Raw genomic sequence first — 23,134 nt, 5'->3', positions numbered from 1 at the left:
TTTAGGAACTGATCACTTAAAGGTTGTGCAAAAACCCATTTTGGAGCCTTTATATTAAATTCTTGTGTAGTTGTGTTATTTCAGTTTCACCCCTTTATTTCCAATCAAATCCTGAAATGGCACACCAAAACAAAACAAACTGAGATAGATTGCAGTGGGAATTCAATCTGAATCTGAATCCTATAAAGACTTTTATTTTCATATAGGCTATAGGCTGTGAATGCTGTGCTTAGGAAACAAATCTAGATGGAGGGTCAGATTATAAATGCAACACCTAGGTCATTGTCAGTCTTTGAAGAACACTCAAGAGTGGAAATGCTGGACGAGAATGGAGTTCTAATGAATCAAAACCATATGCAGCCACTGAGGAAATCCTTCTGCAAATCACCAAAAAGTAGACTTTCTTAATTAAAATTCAGTCGTTTATAATGGGTGGAAACAAATTAAACTTTTCTAGGGGCATCATTAACTGAAAACGGAGACTTGAAAGACCGGTGTTGTTGTGGGTGTTGGCGAATTCTCGATACTGCTCTCGTAGGCGGGTTCCAGAGAGTCGTCAGTGGATGGTTTAGGACACGGGCTTTACTCAACCCAGTCAGCCTCTGGGTGACTTCGGGACACAAAACGTCTTGTCCAACTGGGATATAGCCTATTCCAACTGAAAGAAGGAAAGAAAGAAAAGAAAAAGAAATAAGTTACAATAAAAAATGGAAGTCAATGAAAATGCTGTCAGATTCGGTAAGTTTTGCATTGATTTCATGTTTATTCCGCGTGAGAAGTTAACAGTTGATTTGAAGTGTCAGAGGCTATTCATGATGGCTATTGAAACACCAGTGATTTTAATTGCATTTTCCCCTTATTTTTGTTTTCGCAAAAATGTTCTTTCCGCAGTCATGGGACGTGTTGTCTTATTATGCTGCATTAGCCTTCTTTTTTAGTAGTATAACATTTTGCTCTCCTGTAGCCTACATCTCTGAACTTTGTAGTATGCAGAGAAGAGTGTGAGTTCGCAATAAAACCATGTCAATGCAAGTTAGGGGGGAAAATACGGGAGTTTATGAAGCTTATAACCTTTTTCTTGAAACATTTTTCAGCCGGCGAAAGTGCGAATGACTAATGTCACGCGAGGGTTTAACCACAAGAAGGCGCCATATCCACCCAAATTACGTTTGAACTAGTGATTCATCGGCTACTTTCGAACCGGTTCACTAAAAGATTTGAAAATGAAATCTTTAAGATTCCATAGTTTTTTAAGCATCAAAATTACACGAATGACAACAAATAGATTTCGCCAACTGCTAGATATGACTTTAATAGAGCTAAAAAAAAAAAAAAAAAAAGCATTTTAGCTTATTGCATTTGCAATAGCTTTGCATTTTGAGTTTTTGACACAATTGCTTTGTGTCAATTTAAATATCTGGTATCAATTACTTTCACATTCATTTAAAATTGTTCTGCTGCATCCGTTTGAATGACAAACAAAAAGTAATTTAACGACATGTCGCCTGTCCAGCAGATGCACATCCATGTGTGAAGACGAGTGAAGCTCGGACAGTTTTTCGAGTCTTGTCTCGTTCATTAAAGGGGGCGGGGTCGTTCGTAGGTCCAGTCAATGGAATGCTTCTTTACACCAATCACTGGATTGTTATTGGTTCGCGCTATGGTCAGCAATCCTGTTCTTTAAAAGGGAGAGACTTCAACGAAGTTAACGAGTCAAACATGGAAGTGAACGAGAATGATTCGTTCGAAACCACCATTTCCATGAGCGAAACACTAGACTAGAGGGAAGGCAACCGGCAAAATCAGGTTACACCACGCAAACCTGTTTGGAGAAAGTAAAAAAACAAACAAAAAAACGTTTAAATAGACCCCAATCGACGTATAAAACGGATGTCAAGTATCTCTTTTTACTGGTGTATTAGGTATATTTCAAGGCCGTAGTGCATGCCATAACATGCCAGTGCGAAACTACGTATAGAGAAAGTGAATCGGAACAAAAACAATGATTTTTGCAGGTTTAGAACCCGCCCCATAGAAAGAGACTTGCAAACGTCATGGTTTTCTCCCGTCGTGTTATTTTTCTACCCAAAGTAAGTCGATTACAGGATCCCGTTAAGGATTTATACAATGTCTTGTGGGCTTAAGCCGCGCAAAAGGACGAAATCGCAGGAGTTAATTTATCAAGAGCAGTGCAAGAACGTGGCACACGAGAATGGGATACGCATAGGTGGGTGTCGCATTATGTCGGGTCGTCGTGCGTTATAATTACTATAAATATCCCTCCGTGGACTAAAACTGCACGAGAGCTGTGAACTTCTGTGGCTCTAGTTCCAGAAAGTGGAGTATTCTCCTAAATGACATGGTTATAGTTTTCTCACTACTTGTTACTGTAAAACCATAACAATGGGATCTTATTTAAACAGTGTGTAAAAAGTTAACAGAACTCACTGTCCATTTATAAATATTATTGTAAACAGTGTGTAGCCTAGCCTCAGTGGCTGTACAAGGTTAATAAAATAGCATTAACAGCACATACATCATTTGAAAATAATATTGTTTACTATACTTGGGCGCTCACATTGTTTATTAGATAAATAATGTATGTCAACCAATCTCTGCAACATCTTGCACAAGTCAATGGGTGTGACGTTTTGTTTCTGTAAGAAACTGCACTATAAATATGAAGAATTAAAAGCATTTAAACATTAAGAGCATTTAATACACCATGATGAAATGCATTGGATGATTACTATGGATTCAGTCAAGATGGCTTTTGAGGGAAGTCACAAACAGGACTGCAGATTTCATAAAAGAGGAGCACTGTATGATTTACTTTCATGTTTGGGATGAGGAATGGGGATTATCCCATTCTGCTTTATGATGTTTTGCGGTATGGTGTTTAATTACATCCCAGCCAAATGGAGCAGAGAAGATCTGTTTTGTTGAGTGTAGGATTACAAACTTTTCCAAGTAAGAACGAACGTTTTTGGGGGTTGACTTATCACACTTTAATCGTACAACTGTCGGCTAAGCTCTGTTGATGCAATATCAAGATTGACTAGTCGTGAATTCCTTATTCACTTTTCTATCTGTTCCCCGATGGCAATTCTCCATCTAGTAGTTAAATGGAAAAAGCCTTGAAGGGTATGCATACAGCACCAAAACACAGCTACAAAATCAGCATTACGACCATCATTTAATTGTGCCCTGAAACTAAATGTATTTGAATGCTTCAGTTGCTTGGTTTACATACATTTTAATAATTATAAGAGCTTCCATGTAAATCTTTGATTAAATTTAGTTTGATCCAAAAGAAAATAGAAATTTGTGGTGATCTTTAGCATTATGCACTCTCAAAAAGAACGTGTTAAATTAATAACACAATTTATGTTATGGCTATTTTGACACATTATGTGCATTTTTTGTTGATTTTGCGTAAAAGCATTACATTATTCAAAAGAATTAATGAAAACTTATTAAATCATGTAAAAACTTGTTAATAATTGCCTTATAAACATTTGAATCTGACTACATTGACAGTAATTTAAAAAAATGTGTAGTGCATGTGTAGTAATTTTATCCAGAGAAGTCTATATATTGGAAGAGGAGTGGGCCTAAAATGACGTAATAATGTTGGCTAACATGTTTACACAAGGTAGGATTTTAGGGCACAAAGTGGACTAAGAGCTGTCATCCTCCAAAAAATAAAATAAAATAATGCATAATAAATGCATCATAAAAATGTTTCATTCAACTTATGCATTATATTCTAAGTCTTTTGAAGTCATGGTGAGGATCAAACTAAGAAGTTGTTGTTATTGTACAGGAAAGAGCAGCTTGGATATTTTGCTTAAAATGTTGGGTTGTTTCAACACAATTTTGGGTCAAATATGGACAAACCCAAACGTTGGGTTAAAAATGTAATTTAAAAATGGAACCCAACGGCAGGGTTTGTCCATATTTGACCCAAAATTGGGTTGAAACAACCCCAGCATTTTTTAGAGTAAATCATTCAGGTTTCAATTCAAGTAAGATAAGAAGAAGACTCTTGGCATTTTTTTATTTGTTACACGTGCTGAGTTGCATAATTTCTTTTGTCAGCTGTCTTATATGACTCACAAACGTTTTGCTGTAATGGTATGAAAATACGGCTCTTCTACAAAAATCCTTAGTAATACATTCTAAAAAATGCTGGGTTGTTTTAACCCAATTTTGGGTCAAATATGGACAAACCCAAACGTTGGATCAAAAATGCAATTGAAAAATTTAACCCAATGGCTGGGTTTGTCCATATTTGACCCAAAATTGTGTTAAAACAACCCAGCATTTTTTAGAGTGTACATGAGGAATTATGTATTAATTGATGGCCATTCAAAATTAACTGTGTATTGTGCAATATATATTGCTAAATAATATTTAATTGAAATACAGTATAGTCTTGTTTTGGAGGGCCCTTAAAAACTTGACTAGTACATCTTTCCCTGTTTCCCCGTTTACACCGCCATTGAAATGAATGGGAATGCTAACGAATAGCTTCCCCCAGGTATTACAGACTTCTCTGGCTTTAATTCCAGCAGTGGCACAGCTGAAATCCACTGACTTTGCAAATCGTGCCTGGCCCTGTTTCTATCAAGTTTTTGAGGGTCACGGTAATGAGAAGTCAGAAAAGTATTTGAACTTAGCGACATCTACATACTGAATACCTCTGGAGTGTGATTTGAATGTAGGGATGAAAAGCCTGATACATTTTCATAAATGTTAAATACACCACTTTTTTCAAGACTGCAATAACACTAGTATCAGTCATCAACATAAAACCACACACACACACACACACACACACACACACACACACACACACACACACACACACACACACACACACACACACACACACACACACACACACACACACACACACACACACACACACAGAGTTTACACAGAGTAAACATAGACAACCATCCCAGCACTAAAAAAAATGCTTTCAGCTCCATTTCAAAGTATGCGGATGCCTTTCTGAAATCTGCTCAGATTTTTCATAATTTCTCCGCCTTCTGCTTGAGTGCAGCCAGAACCTCATAAACAGCCTCTATGGCAAGAGCTCGTGAAGAAATGTCAGCAATGTTGTGGTTTGCCCACACCCTTGGTTCAGAGGAAAATCAGCTGGAAATATTCATAACTCAACTGTTGGGCCAATTAGCACTGTGATAGCTGCTGCAGGACGACAGCTTTGCATCTCATCAGGATTTTGCAGGAATTATTTATTGTTCCAAATTCAAGTAGAAAAGTAGAAACATTTAATGGAAAGACTGATCTTTTATTGCAACATTGACATGAATTGACTACACACGCACCACCCCCGCACATACACATTTTTTTCCACACTGCAGTGCAATTGTGGTTATCTTTATCTATCTTTATTGATGCAATAATCCTTGCTTAATTGTGTAAAAAATAAAATCAATCCTGAAAATGGTATGGATCATACATAGCTGTTTGGAAAGTGAACTCATATTAAGTGAACTAGGTATATATTCATATGAAATATTAATAACTGATTATGTTGTAGTCAGTATGCTTTTTGGTTTAAAAATTTTTCTTTCTTTTTGCATTGTAAAATAAAACCTAGCTGTGTTTTGTTTTTTGGCCCTTTTTTGTCAAATAATTTTGTCAAGATAAATACCCTAACCAAGTTTAGTGTTCACAGGGTTGGAAGCATTGTGAGGGATGCAAGTGTACCACACTCTATTCCAGCACTGTGGGTTTGTGGTTTCAACAAGACAAAGATAACCACAGTATCATTGCAAAATGGAAAAAGTGCTGTGTGTGTGAATGCATGTGGTCAGTACGTGTCAGTTTTATCTTTCAGACTATGAGTACTATTTAGGATACTTTAATGAAGAGAAAACAATACAATACTGTATGAACTGAATAAATAAACAAAGCAAAATTATGTTTATTGTTTATATTGTTCAAACCGAAAAGCTATATAGTTACTCAAAGGCATCAATGTTGTGCATTTTAAAGAAATGTACTATCAAACCTCACTGGAATGGTAAATGGTAAAAGTAAAACTCAATGATTTAGACTTTACAATGTGTAGATATACAGTTTACAGCATGAAAGCGTGTCAAAGAAAATGGTCGTGGTAACCTCTACCATACTTCAAGCTCACCCAGCAGGTTTTGACCTTCAGCAAAACTATGTAAATTGTGCAAGAACGTTTTTCTTTTGTCTGGAGAGAGGTGTGTCCAGTCATTATCATTATTGCAAACATTTATAATCTTTTTAAATAGCTTTGATCTATGAATGACTCAACATTGAGCCCACTCAAACTTGTGACATGGTCTTTATATTTGAGCTTCCAAAAATACATAAATTGAGATACTTTGACAGTGGACTTTGAGCATGTTATGACGTTTGTGAAATCCATTTGCACTGATGCGTGAACTTGATACTTGCTTGACCTTCAGGTTTGCAGGGCGATCCAGACCTGCAGTTTTTGCTGAGTGGTGGAAGCCTAGTAAAGGTGAAGTCCAGCTCATGGAAGAAGACCCGCTTCTTTCGGCTGTCCGAAGATTGCAAGACTGTGTGGCAACAGACCAGCAAGAAATTCAAGAAAGACTCCAGCTGTAAGTATAACTGCTGTCTCTTTATTTAGTTCAGTGACACATATATATATATGTAAACAAATATATTGTATATACATATATAATAATATATAATAATATACATATATATCAATACAAATACATTATTATATTAAAAGTTGCTTGATACACTGTAATCAGATAACCTTTCATTAAATGTAATTTCCTGATAATAAATGACCTCATGCTGATATCAGCAAGCCTCACATCAAATGTAAACTCATCTTTATAGTCTCCAGAGCTGTAAATAAATACCGGTACACTCTAAAAAATGCTGGGTTGTTTCAACCCAATTTTAGGTAAAATATGGACAAACCCAAATGTTGGGTTAAAAATGTAATGTAAACATTTAACCCAACGGCTGGGTTTGTCCATATTTTACCCAAAATTGGGTTGAAACAACCCAGCATTTTTTAGAGTGTAGTTAGACCTGTCCTTCACCTTCCCCCACAAATACTTTGAATATCTGTAAGGCCAGAAAAGGCTTTAAGGTTGGGCGGAAAGGAAACATCTCGGACAAAATGACCGGAGAGGAGGGGAACGAAATGTTGTGGTGATCTTAAATGTTTTTCCCACATGTTGTCCAGAGCCCTCTGCTCCTCATAGCTTCCGGCCTGGTTCCTCCTGACCAAAGGCCTCAGATCAGGCCTCTTTATCTGCTGTCTGCCAGAACCTGCCTGCCTCCTCTATGTCCTGCTTGTGTGTGTGTGTGTGTGTGTGTGTGTGTGTGTGTGTGTGTGTGTGTGTGTGTGAGAGTGAGGAAACCAGAACCAAACAAAATCAAAGGATTCTAGTTAAAACACCAGATATCAGCAGGGGAACCCTCTGGTCCCGCTCACATGATATTTTCACCCATTAGTCAGGTGTTTTGACAGTTGCTTTACTCCCATTGGCCAGGAATGATGATTAGATGGATTGCACATGCAGCGGGGGCGCTTCGGCCTCTTTTTATGTTCTCAAAACTATGACATAAATGGTGACAGAATGCTTGGAAAATGTATTAAACTGTAACAGATCTTAATTGGCTTAATATAAGTATTGAAACATTAGAGGATGATTCCTCTAAGAGACTTGGAGCAAATAGTTTACTCTATAAAACATCAAATACTAGTTTAAAGACAAGGGTTTCATGTTTTTAAGCACAGGAAATGAGGTTTTTATTATCTTATAGTGATGGTGCCAAGTTTATCTCAAGTTAAATGGACTTGCAGGGGTGGGAAAGAAACAGAGGAAACATAACAGATTGTTTTTATCAAATACTAGTGCTGATGCGGCCCTGCCCTCTGTAAAACTATCCAGAAATAAGACAATGACTTTTTTCTTCTCTTAAACTCTGTTGTTGACAAGTTAAGTAAAACATCTACCTCAGTGTTGTCTCCATGATAGCTGCAGTACTGTGTGTGAAGCCCTGTTTCATAGTTTGCGCCTATTATCTGTACAACAATGAGCAGATTTTGCCCATGTTTAGCGCGTTTGTCATGTTTATTCCCGCCTCCAGCAGAACACAATAAGAGGTCACATGGTCACACTCCCACCACTGTCACTTATAACAGAGGTCACATGAGGCAAAATCAGTCCAGAAAGTGCCCAAATATAATATAATATACACTTTTTAAAATGTTTTTGAAAGAAGTCTCTTATGCTCATCAAGGCTGCATTTATTTGATTAAAAAAATACAGTAAAACAGTAATACTAAGATATATTAGTACAATTTTAAATCATTCTGTTTTTAATATTTTAAAATGTAATTTATTCCTGTGATGTTAAAGAAAAACTTGAATATGCTAATTTGGTGCTCAATTATAAATCATGGTTCTTATTATCAATGCTGAAAACAGTTTTTGATTTTTTATATTTTTGTGGAAATCATAATGCATTTTTTCAGAAAAAGAATAGAAAGTTCAAAACAACACTGTTTATTTGTAATAAAGATATTTTGTATCAGTATGTCTTTACTGTCACTTTTAATCAATTTAATGTATTATTGCTGAATAAAGTTATTATTATTATTTAAAGATTTCCCCAAACCTTTTAATGGTAATGTATCACGTTTTCCATAAACGTTTCCTGCAACACTGTTTTCAAGATTAATAATAATTATGATATATATATAAATCTTTCCTAAACATCAAATCAGCAGACTGGAGTAATGATGCTGAAAATCCAGCTTTGCCATCACAGGAATAAATTACATTTTAAATATATATTCAAATAGAAAGCAGTTATTTTAATTTGTAATAATATTTTCAAAATATTACTGTTTTTACTGTTTTTGATTAAATGAATGCAGCCTTGGTAAGCATAAGTCTTATTTCCAAAACATTTAAAAAAAAATCGAAATTATTCCAAACTTTTGACTGGTAGTGTGTGTTAAGTGGGACTTGCTAAGGCATAATCATTACTGCTGTTATTTTACAGTAAGTATTTAACTTATGCCTAGTTCTTCTCTATCATGAATTATATCTAAAATCAGGTGGCTCTGAGAATTAAACTCTCTCCTCTGTGTGTAAGGAATCAAGAAAGAGAGTACCTCTCACAGGATGTGGTTTAACAACCATATGTGGACAAGGACTAGTGGTCATTAGAAACTATAAACCAATGATGTGACATGAATGCAGAAGACATGAACAATGATTCTTAAAGCTGAAGTGTGCAATTTCTGCATCATCATCATTAAATTGTGATAAGAAAAAAGATTGCAACATGAAGAAAATTATCCACTTACATTGTTTTGGTGCAATTATTAACCAAATTTTTTTTTTTTTTTGTTACAATACACTGTATTGTATTTAATAGAATATTTGTAACAATAATAATCTGATAAAATCTGACAATAAGAGGTCAGAATTTGGCCACGCACAATGTTTCCTTTCTGTCAGCTTGTTTGAATTGAATCTGAAGGATTCTTGCCTTTGACACTGCTTTCTTTCAGCCGTTCACTTGAGATTGGGTGTTATCCAAATTGTTCTCCTACAGACCCCATATTTTGTTACATTTCATTTATTATTTGTGAGCATGCACCACATGTAAAACAGCAGATTATCTCCAGCTGTGGTTTTTCAGAACTTTACACAAATACTGTACAAATTACTGTGTGAAGCTTTTGCATAAAGTTTTTCATCTTTTCATCAAATGGACAAGGCTAGAACCTTAAGAAGTGCTTAACCTTTTGTTAGTGTGAACTACGCAGTTTTAAAACTTTTTTTTGTTGTTGTCATTTTCTAGCAATAAACATCTTAATTAAAAAGACAAATTCTGTCAAATTAAATAAAAAATAACTACACAAGAGTGGGTAACAGGACTGCCCATGAATTAAATACATTTTTATAAATTATAATTTAATCATTTAATACATTTTTTAATAATTAGAATTAGTTTTTACTACAATTAAATAAATATTATTTTAACATTAAGATTATTAAAATGAACAAATTAACATTAAAATCACCATGAAATAAAAATTCTTGTTTTTGAATGGAATATTGCAGTATTTATTATAAATGATTTATCCGGGATTTAATTAATTTACAAAAAAGTATATAAAATTCATAAATAAAAAAAAACAACAGTTCCTGATGGACTAAATTAAGTTCTGCCCTATATGTTTTTCTTGCTCGAGAAGCTGTTCCACTCATATGTACATCACCATAGGGAAGAACAGATATCGCAACTTCCGTTTTATGCTGATTTTATCAGTATAGATGAGAGGGTAAAACATCTTTAAGTGAAACAGGCCAAAATCACCAGTATTTATAGTTTACAGACAGTTGGGGCCGTATCATACACCCAGCTCAATGCAGCGCAGATTTTTGCTAGTTTCAGCCCGACGCAGTTATCATTTTCACGTCCTGCGCCACATTGTTTAAATAGCAAATGCATTTGCGCCCATTTGTGCGCCCAGGTCTGAAAGCGAGGTGTGTTCAGGCGCATTGTTGGCGCGTTGCTATTTTGAGGCAACTGAAATAGACTGCGCCATTGACCATCAAAAACCTAGTCTAAAGTCAATGGTGCAATATTTTTTTTGTTATTTAAAGAGGCGTTAATATGCGCCTATAGTCAAGTCCACAACGCGCGTACACTCACAGGACGCGCAGCAGCACACAAACATGCCAAATATTAAAAATAAACGGATTACAATGTAAAAGATTAATATTGTAATTGTAATATTAACAACTGGCTTTTAAAGGGAATGGGAGATGAGACTCTGATTGGTTTATCGCATGTTACGCCCAAAAACACACCCATTGCTCATTAAGAGAATATGGGCAACCCTTTTAGACCATTTTTCCTGTTGTTAAACTAGCAAAAGTGGATTCAGACTCACCCTAAGTGCACTTGCGCCGTGTGCTTTAGACTTAACCCATTATGTTTTTAAAACTAGCTACTTTTTAATTACTTTTTGTCTAATATGTCTAATAGACCTCACAAAAAAAGGATCCGTGCCTTTACTGTTTTCGTCATGTGTCACCAAGTGCACTTTATTCATGGAAAGTGGCTCGTGTTGTATTTGCTTTGTTCCAGTCGGCTGAGTACACACAAACAAACCCTGATCTGATTCCTCTCAGTAAGCCATCTATTGTGTCTAATTGTTTTATTTGGGATCACGAATTGATTGCTAGAGAGATTACGATAAATCTCACTTGCGTCTCACTTCCAGGTAGAGCAGTTTATCGATGTATTTGCGCACAGAAAGGTCAATTAAAGCTCTAACTAAAAAGTCGACTCAGTTCTGTTCACACATTTCTCCGGTGGTAACAGCAGAGACAGATAGCCACCCATGTTTGGGTTCCCCCTGTCTGTGTGCATGTGTTTGGCTGAGGATTACGTCTGAACTCTTCCATTCATTAACCTATACCGCACAATACACATGATTTGAGAGGAATAGAGCTTGTCCTTGTATTTGTTTAACACTGGGATTAAAGCAGAGGCCATTGGAGGAGAGTAATTGTACAGCTGTGTTTGCCATTCAGTAACCCTCAAACAGGAGGACACCACTGAGCTTATCAGCTTCTTATCAGTGTCTGGCGTGATGCCTGCAATGAATTATCTTTCATACAGCCGTGCTTAGCCAAGATTGATTGATTAAGAAATCAAGATTATTCATGTACCTCTCGAGTTAAAAGGATAGTTCACCAGAAAATCAAATTCTGTCATCATTTACTCACCCTTATGTTGTTCCAAACTATGAGTTTATTTCTTCTGTTGAACACAAAAGAAGAATCTTGATAACCAGACAGTTGACGGTAGCCTTTGACTTCCAATGGGAAAAACTATTATGGAAGTCAATGGCTACCGTCAAGTGTCTTTTACCATCATTCTTCAAAATATTTTTTTGGTTATGAATTTAAGAATCGACTCACTTTCAATTCATGAGCATGAATTCGAATTAAACCATTCATCCCACATATTAAATTGGAATTTGATTAGGAATGACATGAATTTACTGAATTAATACCGTATAAGCACAGTCACAAAAAATAGGACAGATAACTAGTTAAGACACAACATGTATTTTGACAAATAATGCCACTGAACGTTGTCACAGGATGCTGTGTAAACCGCTCATGAAAATGAAGAATACTATAATACAAACACACGGGTAAACTCTGGAGAAAGTGCAAACACAACAACCATCACCAAACGAGAACAGACAAAACTCTGATGAAAACTCAGGGCTTAAATAGGCAGACGATGATCGATGAAACAGAACAGGTGTTAACTAATTATTAAACGAGGGAATTAACTAATGAACAGGGACCGAATGTACACATTACAATTATGACATCAAAATTAGGGATAAATTAATGAATCGATTAAATTAATATTCTATGTTAAATTAAGACTTAATTCCAAATTAGTTGTTCTTCCATCACAAATCCATAAAATTAAAAAACGTATTAAATAAAATAGAAAAAATATATAAATGATCAAATCTAATGAAAAATGTATACATTAAATACAGTAATTATTGGAGTACATTTTACAAGAAAATACTATTTCAGTCATTTTTTCCACATTTAATTCCTTGACATAAACTGAAGCTCAACCAAATCTGCTTGACGCTTTAGAACAAATCTCTTGTGAAAGCTCAACCGTGCCGCTTAACACACGAGAATGAACCTCATTGATTCTTGGAGAAGCTCAAAGATGCTGCATAACACACGAGATTGAACCTCGTTGGTTTACACACGTCTATAAAAATAGATATAAAAATATCTTCATGTGTGTTGAGGTGAACGTTCAGATGAACGAAAGTCTTACTGGTTTGGAACGACATGAGGGTGAGATATTTGGGTGAATTAATCCTTCAATATCATCCTATGTTTCAGAAATTATGTTGTCTGTATGGGTAATTTAAACTGAAAAAATTAAATGATTAAAAATGACTCTTAAAGCAGTTATATAAACTTAATTTAATCCCATTTCTTTTTATCTAATTTTTTCAAATTTCATTAAAATTCCATTCTGCATCCAGTTTGCTCATTTCAAATTCATTTTTTGAAACTGTGTTAAGAGATAAAATCTTAAACATTAAATCGTGCCCGCTGCACTATAGCTTTTAGTGGTTTGTAGGTTTTAAGTGTCAAAATGAACTTATTTTGCACCACTTCATGTTCAGACCTGCACATCACATGTGTCTCAGAAATAATGTGTTGCTTCAGGCTGTAATTATGTTGTAAATCACTGTTCTGAGTTCAGACGTCTCTCTTGTCACTTTGCCAACAGAACAGACTAACAAATATTTCTTGTGAATAGCAGTTTTATTCACTTAAAAATCTCAAAAATTATTAATATTCCTCTAAAGTAAAAATCTCTTGCCATTTTTACAGTCAGCCTCGAGGACATTCATTCTGTGCGGCATGGCCGTCAGACTGAGGGGTTGCAGAAGTACTCTGACTCCTCGGTGGAGGACCGTTGCTTCTCCATCGTCTTCAAGGGTCGACGGAGCAACCTAGACTTGATGGCCTCATCTAAAGAGGAGGCCAAGAGTTGGGTCAGCGGTCTGAAGAAGGTCATCAACAGTATGGACAAACTCAACCGCCTACAGAACAGCGAACAGTATCCTTGAACATCTCCAAAGCCTGTCTCTGAACTCATTTGTCAGTATGGTTGTAATTGAAGGAAACCGCCAATTTAAAAGTAGCCTACTATGTTTAAAAAGTGCAACAATCATTTATATAAAACTTTTTAATTGGGAAATTTCTGCCTCAAACAACTAATATATTATATACTATATATTTCGAGCATTTAATATTCAGTCCTTACATCACACAAAAAGCTGGATCTATAACTGCATGCGCAAGGCAGACAAGAACGCAGACAACAAAATGACCTTGAAGGAGTTGAAGCATTTCCTACGTCAGATCAATATTGTGGTGGACGACGATTACGCTGAGGCGCTCTTCAAGGTGAGAGACATATCATAAAGCTTGACTGTCAATTTAATTGAAACTTGTTCAGCTAGTTTATAGGGTTTTTTTCGGGTGAAAGAAAAATTTTAAATTCACTGAAAGCAATTCATAAAAGTCTAAAATGGTGAAATTTAAAAAAGAAAATGTTGTAGTTCCTCAATAACTGTTTTATTTTTTATTTAATATATTTCAGCAATGTGACGCATCAAATTCAGACACTCTGGAGGGATCCGAAATTAAGGACTTCTACAATTTGCTGACTCACCGTCAGGAACTTGATGTAATATATGAACAGTACGCTCATACTAACGGACAGATGAGCTCCAGCGACCTGTTGAACTTCCTCCAAAAAGAGCAGAGGGAGCCGGTTTCTTTAGATCATGCACATAAGCTTATCGATAAATTTGAGGTGGATGAAATAGGTAATGGCACATAAATGACCAGAAGAATACATCAAATAACACAATATTCACAATATCGCACTATTATAATATTGTACATAATATAATACTCTATACTATATATAATATATAAATATATATATATATATATATATATATATATACTGTACAATACATACACAGATTACACACACACACACATAGTCATCCAGATTTTAATGATATTTTATATATATATATAGATATATATATATAGATAGATAAGAATAAGATCATTAAAATCTAATATTAGAGAATATAATATAATTTAGGTTGAAAGAACAAAATCATCGTAAACCTGAATTACACGATCAAAATAGCAGATGTATCATAACAAAGTTTGAGTATATATTTTTTTACAATAGATTTTATTATAATTAAACAGTGTTTTTATATTTACCCAGCCAAACTGAACAAACACATGAGCAAAGATGGTTTCCTGATGTACCTGAACCATGAGGAAAGCTCAATCTTTAACCCCGCCCACAAAGCCGTGCACCAAGACATGCGCCAACCGCTCAATCATTACTTCATTTCCTCTTCCCATAACACCTATCTGATGGGGGACCAGCTGAAGGGGTCTAGCAGCACAGAAGCCTATATCAAGTACGAACGTGTCTGTTCACGCAGGAATTCTCAACAGCAATGCATTAACATATTAAGCATTCCTCCATAAGCAATGGTTGTTGTCTTTTAGGGCGCTGACGAAGGGATGTCGCTGTGTGGAGCTGGATTGCTGGGACGGTGAAAGCGGGGAGCCGGTCATTTATCACGGCCACACGCTCACATCCAAAGTGCTCTTCAAAGACGTCATCAAGGCCATCAAAGAATATGCTTTCAAAGTGGGTGAAATGACACGAATTGTATGTTGTGATGACTTATATTAGCAGCTTTGTGGATTATGAAAACATGTGTTTCTTTGCTACGCTAGACCTCACAATATCCAGTGATCCTGTCTTTGGAGAACCACTGCACCATAGGTCAGCAGAAAATCATGGCCCATCACTTGACCTCCATCCTGGGCAGCGCTCTGCTCACTCAACCACTAGGGCATAACATGCCCACCGCTTTTCCAGGACCTGAGGTTAGACCACTATAAATAAAAAGTTTTACATGCATGTTTCCTGCACCACTGCTTATTCTATAGAGTGAATTAGCTTTTTCAGCGGCCTTGGCTCCGAAAGTATTTTTTCCATTCATTTTTCCTATAGGGTTTCCAAAAAGGTCTTTGTTAAAGCGTTCTAAAGCATGAACCGAACCGACCAGCTATGAGATAAATCACAACATTACAAACATTTATTTGAAGCAAAAAAGACAATTGGCAAAAAAAACGAAAACAAAGGTACACGACTGTGTACTTAATGGCTAAAGAATTATTAGAATTATGACATAATCATATTAAAAACAATGGAGAAATATAAAGCTATTATGGCTGATTATATCTATAGAAACAATATATTTTAGTTTATTGCAAAATATACATATATAGATACAAATATTTTTTTATTTTGAAAGTGTAGAGAGACCGACTCGATAATGTAATTTGTGGTGCTTGATGGGAGTGGGCGTTCCACACAGAGTTTGCCACGACTCTCTGATTGGTGGAACTTTTAATACAGCAACATGGGTAATGTAGTTTTTCACCACGAATTCCGCTGTTAAACACGATGATTTTAAAAATAAGTTGAAACAATGCAAACAGGTGGCTTCAACAAAAGAATTTACCATCGATTAACAACCTCGGAGCTCACAACAGCACTGTAATTTAAAAAATTAAGTTATGTGAACTTATTGAAAATTTTTTTCAATTCCGCATAAAGTTTATTTTTCTTCCTAATTTTAAGGCAGCGGGTTTCCTCAAATTAAGTTAACTGATCACTTTTTACAGTGAGGTTTGTTTTAAATGGTTTATATGTTAATAATCTAGCATTCAAAATAAATTTCCCTGTGGTGAAAAAGAATGGAGTCTTTACGTCTGGAACCTGACTGTTGCACTGTATAGCGCTATGATAAAGAAATGATGCACACAACTCTGCATATGATAAATGACTCTACATATTGCCACCTGGTGGACAACAGAAACAGATTTCTAAAGCTAAACCTCTTAAAAATCTCTGTTCACCACACCCCACTTTCCTCAAATGACTTCCTCGTCATCCCTGCAAACTTCCTGTTTACTTCTGTATCCATGAATTCAAATAGCTCAAGACAGAGAGGAAGGGATTATCAGTAGAGCTGATTATGTGAATACAGATGAACTTTTTTTGATTGTAGACATTTATCACTTCCTGATGATTCACCTAAACAAGCTTTTGAGCTGCATTCTGAAAGGCAAATGACAAGACAGTACTAGTTCAGACAGGTTGCTTATTTTGGTTGTGGGGTGGGAGGGGCTTCTGATTGATGACGTCACTATGTTTATGAGCTTGTCCAACAGGCTTGAAACTTTTTACTTTCAATGACCTGTTCGAATTAAATTTCAACTCTGAGCTTTGTCCCGCACTGAGAAGTTCTTCCAGTTTCTCTAAATGAAACTGTAGCAGGATGGAAACCAAGGAAGATTCTTATATTTCAGCCTGAGGGCAGCTCAGCCATGAACCATCATACACGCAAAAACACACACAAACAATAGTAAAGCATCATCTTTCAGTTCCATTTCTTATATGTGAAGGTTATGTAGAATTTCTCACACAAAACTATACCTATCCCACACCCCTTGGGTTCTGTCTCCATTTGATAAATTAGTAATGCTTGCTTTTTTCCCTCTCATTTTTAAAGTCTGGTAAATTATATAATTCTAATTTTAACATTGAAAGAGTTTTGAATAAATGTTAAGTAAAAGTCAGAGCCATAGGCTTGTGGATGACCCGAGTTTAAGTTCTGACTCATGGTCCTTACCCGATCAGGTTCCTATCTCTGCTTACACTGTCCTGTCATAACACAGGCAAAAATATATACTGTACACTATCAATCAAAAGTTTAAAGTCTCTAAGATTTTTTTAAAAAGAAGTGCTCACCTACATTTGCAGGAGCTGAAGGGACGTATCCTGATCAAGGGCAAGCGTTTGAACAAACTGGATGCAGCTTTCAACAACAACACCACAGAGGATGTGGACAGTGTGTCGGAGGAAGACGAGGCTGCTGAAATGAAAGAGGGTGAACCCGAACCCAAACCCAAAGGCAAGGTGTGTTGAAAATCTGTACAGTCATTCAAAGTCCAACAACACAACAACTGCTAAACAACTTTGGAATGTAGATTTACAAAGAGCTGGAAGAACGTAAAGACTTCAGTTTTGGAAAACATGCTGTCAGTCAAGTGCTACAAAATGAACACCCGCAAAACACCAAATATAAGTACAAATATTACTCACCATAGTTTATTTGGAAGTCCAGCACAGAATTTGGTTTAAATCGAATTAATCACAAGGTTAATTTCTGATCTTATCTAAAGTCCTATTTCAAACCATTGTATTTTCTATTAAAGTGGAGTGGAGAACAAACTAGACTCCACGAAGTATACTTAGGGCCGTGGAGTATATTTGCATACACAAATCTGCGGTAGATAAGGCAGACTCAGCTGTCACAGACATTCCTACAAAAGCCTGATTCAAATCATTAGACCACAGATTTGTTCTGCTTATTTGGCAGCCCTTTGTCATTGCATGTGTGAAGTCTATTTACTGTATGTTGCACTCAGTAATTAAAACCTATTTTTGATTACTTTGTAGACTTCCAATAAGATCAAGCTGGCTAAGGAGCTGTCCGATCTGGTCATCTACTGCAAGAGTGTCCATTTCAGCAACTTTGAGCTGTCAAGAGATAATCAGGCCTTCTATGAAATGGCATCTTTCAAGGAGGGCAAAGCAATGAATCTGGCGGAATCATCAGGTACAGGGCTACACGATAGAGTGCTACAGGAATGACATATTTTTGTTGGCCAAACCCCGGAAATGAGTAGCATTTTAGCAGTTCTGGTTCCATCCTTCTTTATTTTCAGTTAAATACCTGAAATGAGGTCTGTGGTTATCACAAGCTCAAGATATTTTCATGTTTTATTCTATGGCATAAAATATATAATATTACTCCCTCCGTTTGGCCTAAAACAATGTGTTCGTACTAGTCATCCAGTTCAGTTTAGCCTTTACATTCTTAAACCCAGGAACAATACAAGTCGACACCATTATGAATAAAAGTTTGCTAAGGAGTATTTCCTACTAAAGCAAGGAGCTATTTGACTCTAGGAAGTGTATCCATAGCAGACTGGTAGGAGTGGCCTTGGTCGGCAACCTGCCCATTGCATTGTGGATGTTGAAGTTTTTGACAAATAGGAAGACAACAGCTTTTTTTCTCAGTTTTCTCTAGTCAGGCAGCTATTTTAAAACCATTTTCGCCTTTTTACTGTATAGGCAGCCACGTTTTTTTGAAAGCCCAGTGAAGTACCCCTTTAATAATGGAATTATATTGTTGGGCGACCACCGTTACATGATATTAAAGTCATTCATCTGTTGTGTGGTTTGTTTATAGCCTATGTCTAGCCTTTTACTTCAGGCAATTCTATTTAGGCTTCAAAGTTAATTTGTTTTTGTTGTTTTTGAAAGCAAAGGCTTGCAGTTAATTTGTGAAGATTATCATGAAGAAGAAAAAAACATGTAAGAATCAAACTTTTGTTGTTCTTAGAGATTATTTTCTGCAATAATCCAAATACTCTATTGGGTTTTTGTGGAGGGAACCAGTGTGATGCTAACCTCCGGGAAATATAAATCACTGCAGCGCTCTTTACGGCCTGACTAAAACACTAAAAGACATTTTGCCTAAAATATGAGTGATGTTGTCAGATGTACTTTAATATCACATTTTCTGGCTAATGTCTCAAAGCTATGGGATTTATTCATCACAACATGGAAAAGCTGAGCAGAATCTACCCAGCCGGCTCCAGAACCAATTCATCCAACTACAATCCGGTGCCACTGTGGAACGCCGGCTGCCAAATAGGTGCAAAGCCCTCTGTGATATGACACAATATGAGTCTAATGCAATTCAGAAAGTCTGTTTATAATATTAATCTGTTTTTATCCCTAAAATTGGTTTACAGTGGCTCTAAACTTCCAGACTTCCTGTAAAGAGATGGATCTGAACCAGGCCCGCTTTTTACCTAATGGCAAGTGTGGCTACATACTGAAGCCAGAGTTTCTGAGGGACCCGGAGTCCCAGTTTGACCCCGTGAAACTCCGTGTAGGCCCCTGGCTGAAGAAGAAGACCCTGCATATCATGGTGAGATTCTTCTGTCCTGCACTGTTAAATGTATTTTAAAAATAATAATTTTTTTTATTTTAATTAAAAATGAAACACTCAACCCTAAAAAAACAATAATTTTAAATGCTACAAGTAAATTTAGGCATTACAACATTATAATGTACAATATTAAATTGAATATTAATTTTGAGATTTGCTATTTAGAATAATCAGTGTTATTAAATTAGTGTTTTTACAGATTAACTTTAAGTGAGTGTCTGTGATGGCAAAGATAACGTAAAAATGGGGGAAATGAGGATGAACAATTATCCAATATTGACTGATACTGATGATTTAATCCCTTTCTGATATGACACTGGTGTATTCTTAATTCCTAAACCAAATGCAATCCTATCGAAACCAATCCAAACACCGTGACCAATGGCTATATGTCTGTTCAGATCATCTCAGCCCAGCAGCTGCCTAAGATCAATAAGGACAATCAGAGGTCCATTGTGGACCCTCACGTCAGAGTGGAGATCTACGGTGTGCCAGATGACAATGCCAGCAAACAGACACATCACATTGAAAACAATGGCAAGTGTCAACAGTGCATTTACATTTACGCATTTAGCAAATACTTTTTTTTTTTTACCAAAGTGTAGGTCACTTCAATGTTTTTTGTTACAGGTTTCAATCCTATGTGGAATACAAGATTTCAGTTCACCGTTCATGTGCCTGATCTGGCTTTGGTGCGGTTTGTGGTGGAGGACCATGATGTTGGTGTACAGAATGATTTGGTTGGCCTGTACACTATCCCCTTCACCTGCATGCAGAATGGTGAGCCGGTGAAAAATAAGTGAAAAATGACTTTCTGTTGTGCAGTTATTATGAATTTGCTCACCGTAAGTCCTATCTTCTGTCTTCAGGATACCGGCATGTGCCTCTGCTCACAAAGAGAGGAATCCTCCTTCCTTCAGCGGGACTGTTTGTACACATCATGATTATAGATGCTTAAGAGACTGCAACGTTCCTCTCAGTCATCTCAATGTCAAAGTGTGCAGATCACTGAAAAGGGCAATCAACTAAACCTAACACTTTCTAGGATAAGATTTGGACTTCCTATTATGATGTGCCTTGCAGTTTACCAATTAGCCCTCCTCACTATACGAGTACCAATATGTACCTTAAAGTGCTTCGTGGAATTAGTAGGTGTGGTTCATTTTAGAAGGTGGGGTAAAAAGTCTTTGTTGAACCTGCAGCCAAATTTTTTTTATATTTAAGCACAAATCATATAACACTCAACATTCTACACATTCCCCATGTCTTTTTTTGTTGCCTTGAATAAATAGTTTAAAAATAAATTATCAATAATTTAAATATTAATAGTTATTTAGTCTATTTTATATATTTTTAAAATATTAAATATATTTTTTATATATTTTAAGTGAATTAGAAAAATTAAAAATGTAATATTTATTTTTTATTTTTGGCTAACATTAAGAAAGAAGTACTTTCAACTCAATTTTACCATATTGAATTTAATTTTGGAGATTTACACAGATTTTACTCTACAGTGAGTGCAGAAAATGTTAAACGTTTAAAGAAGATTTAGTATACTAAAAAGTAAAAATGTCCCAGTCTCTTTCCTGTCTGAATCAGTGGTGTGTTTATCACCAAAAAAACTCAATCAAAACTGTTTACTGTCAAAGATTTGTAATTGGACAATATATTTTACCTAACACTCATTTATGTTTTAATATTAAAAATATGTATTTAAAAATATACTACACTGTTGCTTTTTTACATCAACAGAGTATTTGAACAGTGTTTGTATATTATTTCTATCTAATTATCAATGAAATTGTGTTCTTGGCCAAACATCACCTTGAAGTCTTATGTACTAAAAACTAAACCGTCTTTTTCACCTACGTACAGATATGACCATTCAGATATGATTCACACATATCTGCAAAAATGCCGTATTATACAAGTCAGGCCAGTAGTTGGCAATGTCACACGGAATGTGCATGCGCATGACAAATTCGCATTTTTGTAGTTTACACGGAGACGATAAAAGTATCATTTTCAAAAACTTGCACTTTGAAACCCTTATTCAAAAGTTAAAAATTTAACATAAAAAGTTGTGTAAACGGACCCTTTATTTTAGTCAAAATTATATCTTAGGTGCCGTTTACACCATAGATATCTATATCATATAATAAATAGAAATACATATCTATGATTTACACAACACCATTTTCAACTAAAATCGGAAAACTTTTTATTTTCATCTACACGACAACGGCATTTTTGGGGCAAACTTTTAAAAATGGGTTTCAAAATCCGAATTTGTGAAAACAGTGACGTCATGCGCATTACGAGTTCAGTCTAGGTGCGCAGTGTTTCTTTACAAAGTGGCATCGCCAACTACTGGCCTGGCAGAATAATACAGCGCTTTTAATCGTTTCCGAGGATCCGTGTGAACGGGGATCGTTTTGAAAACGTTGCCTATATGCAAAAAAAAAAAAAAAAAACATAAAGCAAAAACTTTTCCATTTTTAGCACATTGTTGTCTTGTAAACGTGCCTGTAAAGAGGAGATTTAATCTTAACAATAGCACCCATGTGTTCAGTGTTGTGTGAAATGTGTTAAACTGTAATAATTTAGTTTATTACTGTGTGGTCAATACTTTTTAAAGTGGCTTACAATGGCTAATGCTCAGTTTTAATACATGTTCTTTATGTGAACTCAGGATACAAATGAACCATTCATCCCATATTACCAATACATGCTATCTGATATTTTCTGATAAACATGTTCAGCTAATATTCATTATCATGTTATGAGAATCTGAACAGCGGGTGTGTATCTAGTTATCTTGTAAGAGCAGTAGGAGAGTTGCACTACACATGTGTATAACATAAACTAAAGTTATACATTTACATAGGTGTCTTTTATATTTTTAAGGTGTTTATTTTGTATTCGTTGTTGTTGGTGTAAGGTATTGTTGCTTTTTATCTGCTCTAGAAAAAATTATATTTTTGTTGTTCTTGAACTAATGTGCCTTATAGGAAAGTTGTTACATCAGTAATATTAAGCCATAACAACATCTGTGTCTCATGTCCTGTTCTGACGTCCTCCTAACAGGAACGAAATGGCTTTACTGACTCTAAAATGCTGTGATAAACCATTACATTCATTAAAAACTGAATTAAACATCTCAAAAAACATTTCTTGCCATACAGTCTTGTTTTTATTAGTACTAAAAAGCATTTAGACATGTTGTACGTGACTGATAATATCAGAATCCATAATTTTGCATTTATGTGCAAGACATTTACAAAGCATTTCTATTGGGTCGTACCTTTAAATGTTCATTTTTAATGTGTCAAA

General features: G+C 35.6%; 1 protein-coding gene across 2 annotated transcripts; it reads left to right on the top strand.

The window, feature by feature from the left end:
• The first annotated feature begins 571 nt into the window (after positions 1-571).
• Positions 572-22,971, top strand: plcd1a (phospholipase C, delta 1a). 2 transcript variants are annotated; one of them, XM_079602414.1, is made up of 15 exons: positions 572-738; positions 6,477-6,635; positions 13,485-13,713; positions 13,934-14,063; positions 14,260-14,488; positions 14,911-15,112; positions 15,204-15,348; positions 15,438-15,590; positions 17,536-17,691; positions 18,235-18,394; positions 19,382-19,498; positions 19,599-19,777; positions 20,200-20,335; positions 20,429-20,578; positions 20,668-22,971. In XM_079602414.1, exons 1-15 carry the CDS (start codon positions 708-710, stop codon positions 20,754-20,756), a joined length of 2,265 nt encoding a protein of 754 aa, XP_079458540.1. In that variant the 5' UTR covers positions 572-707; the 3' UTR covers positions 20,757-22,971. The 2 variants fall into 2 exon arrangements, with proteins under 2 accessions (XP_079458540.1, XP_079458539.1); XM_079602413.1 differs by lacking the exon at positions 572-738 and adding an exon at positions 2,062-2,227.
• The last annotated feature ends 163 nt before the right edge of the window (positions 22,972-23,134 follow it).

The sequence above is a fragment of the Phoxinus phoxinus genome, assembly GCF_949152265.1.
Source record: "Phoxinus phoxinus genome assembly, chromosome: 24".
In the NCBI taxonomy this organism is placed as follows: domain Eukaryota; kingdom Metazoa; phylum Chordata; class Actinopteri; order Cypriniformes; family Leuciscidae; genus Phoxinus; species Phoxinus phoxinus.
Note: the sequence above shows the minus strand (reverse complement) of the source record. Positions and strands in the feature narration are given on the sequence as shown.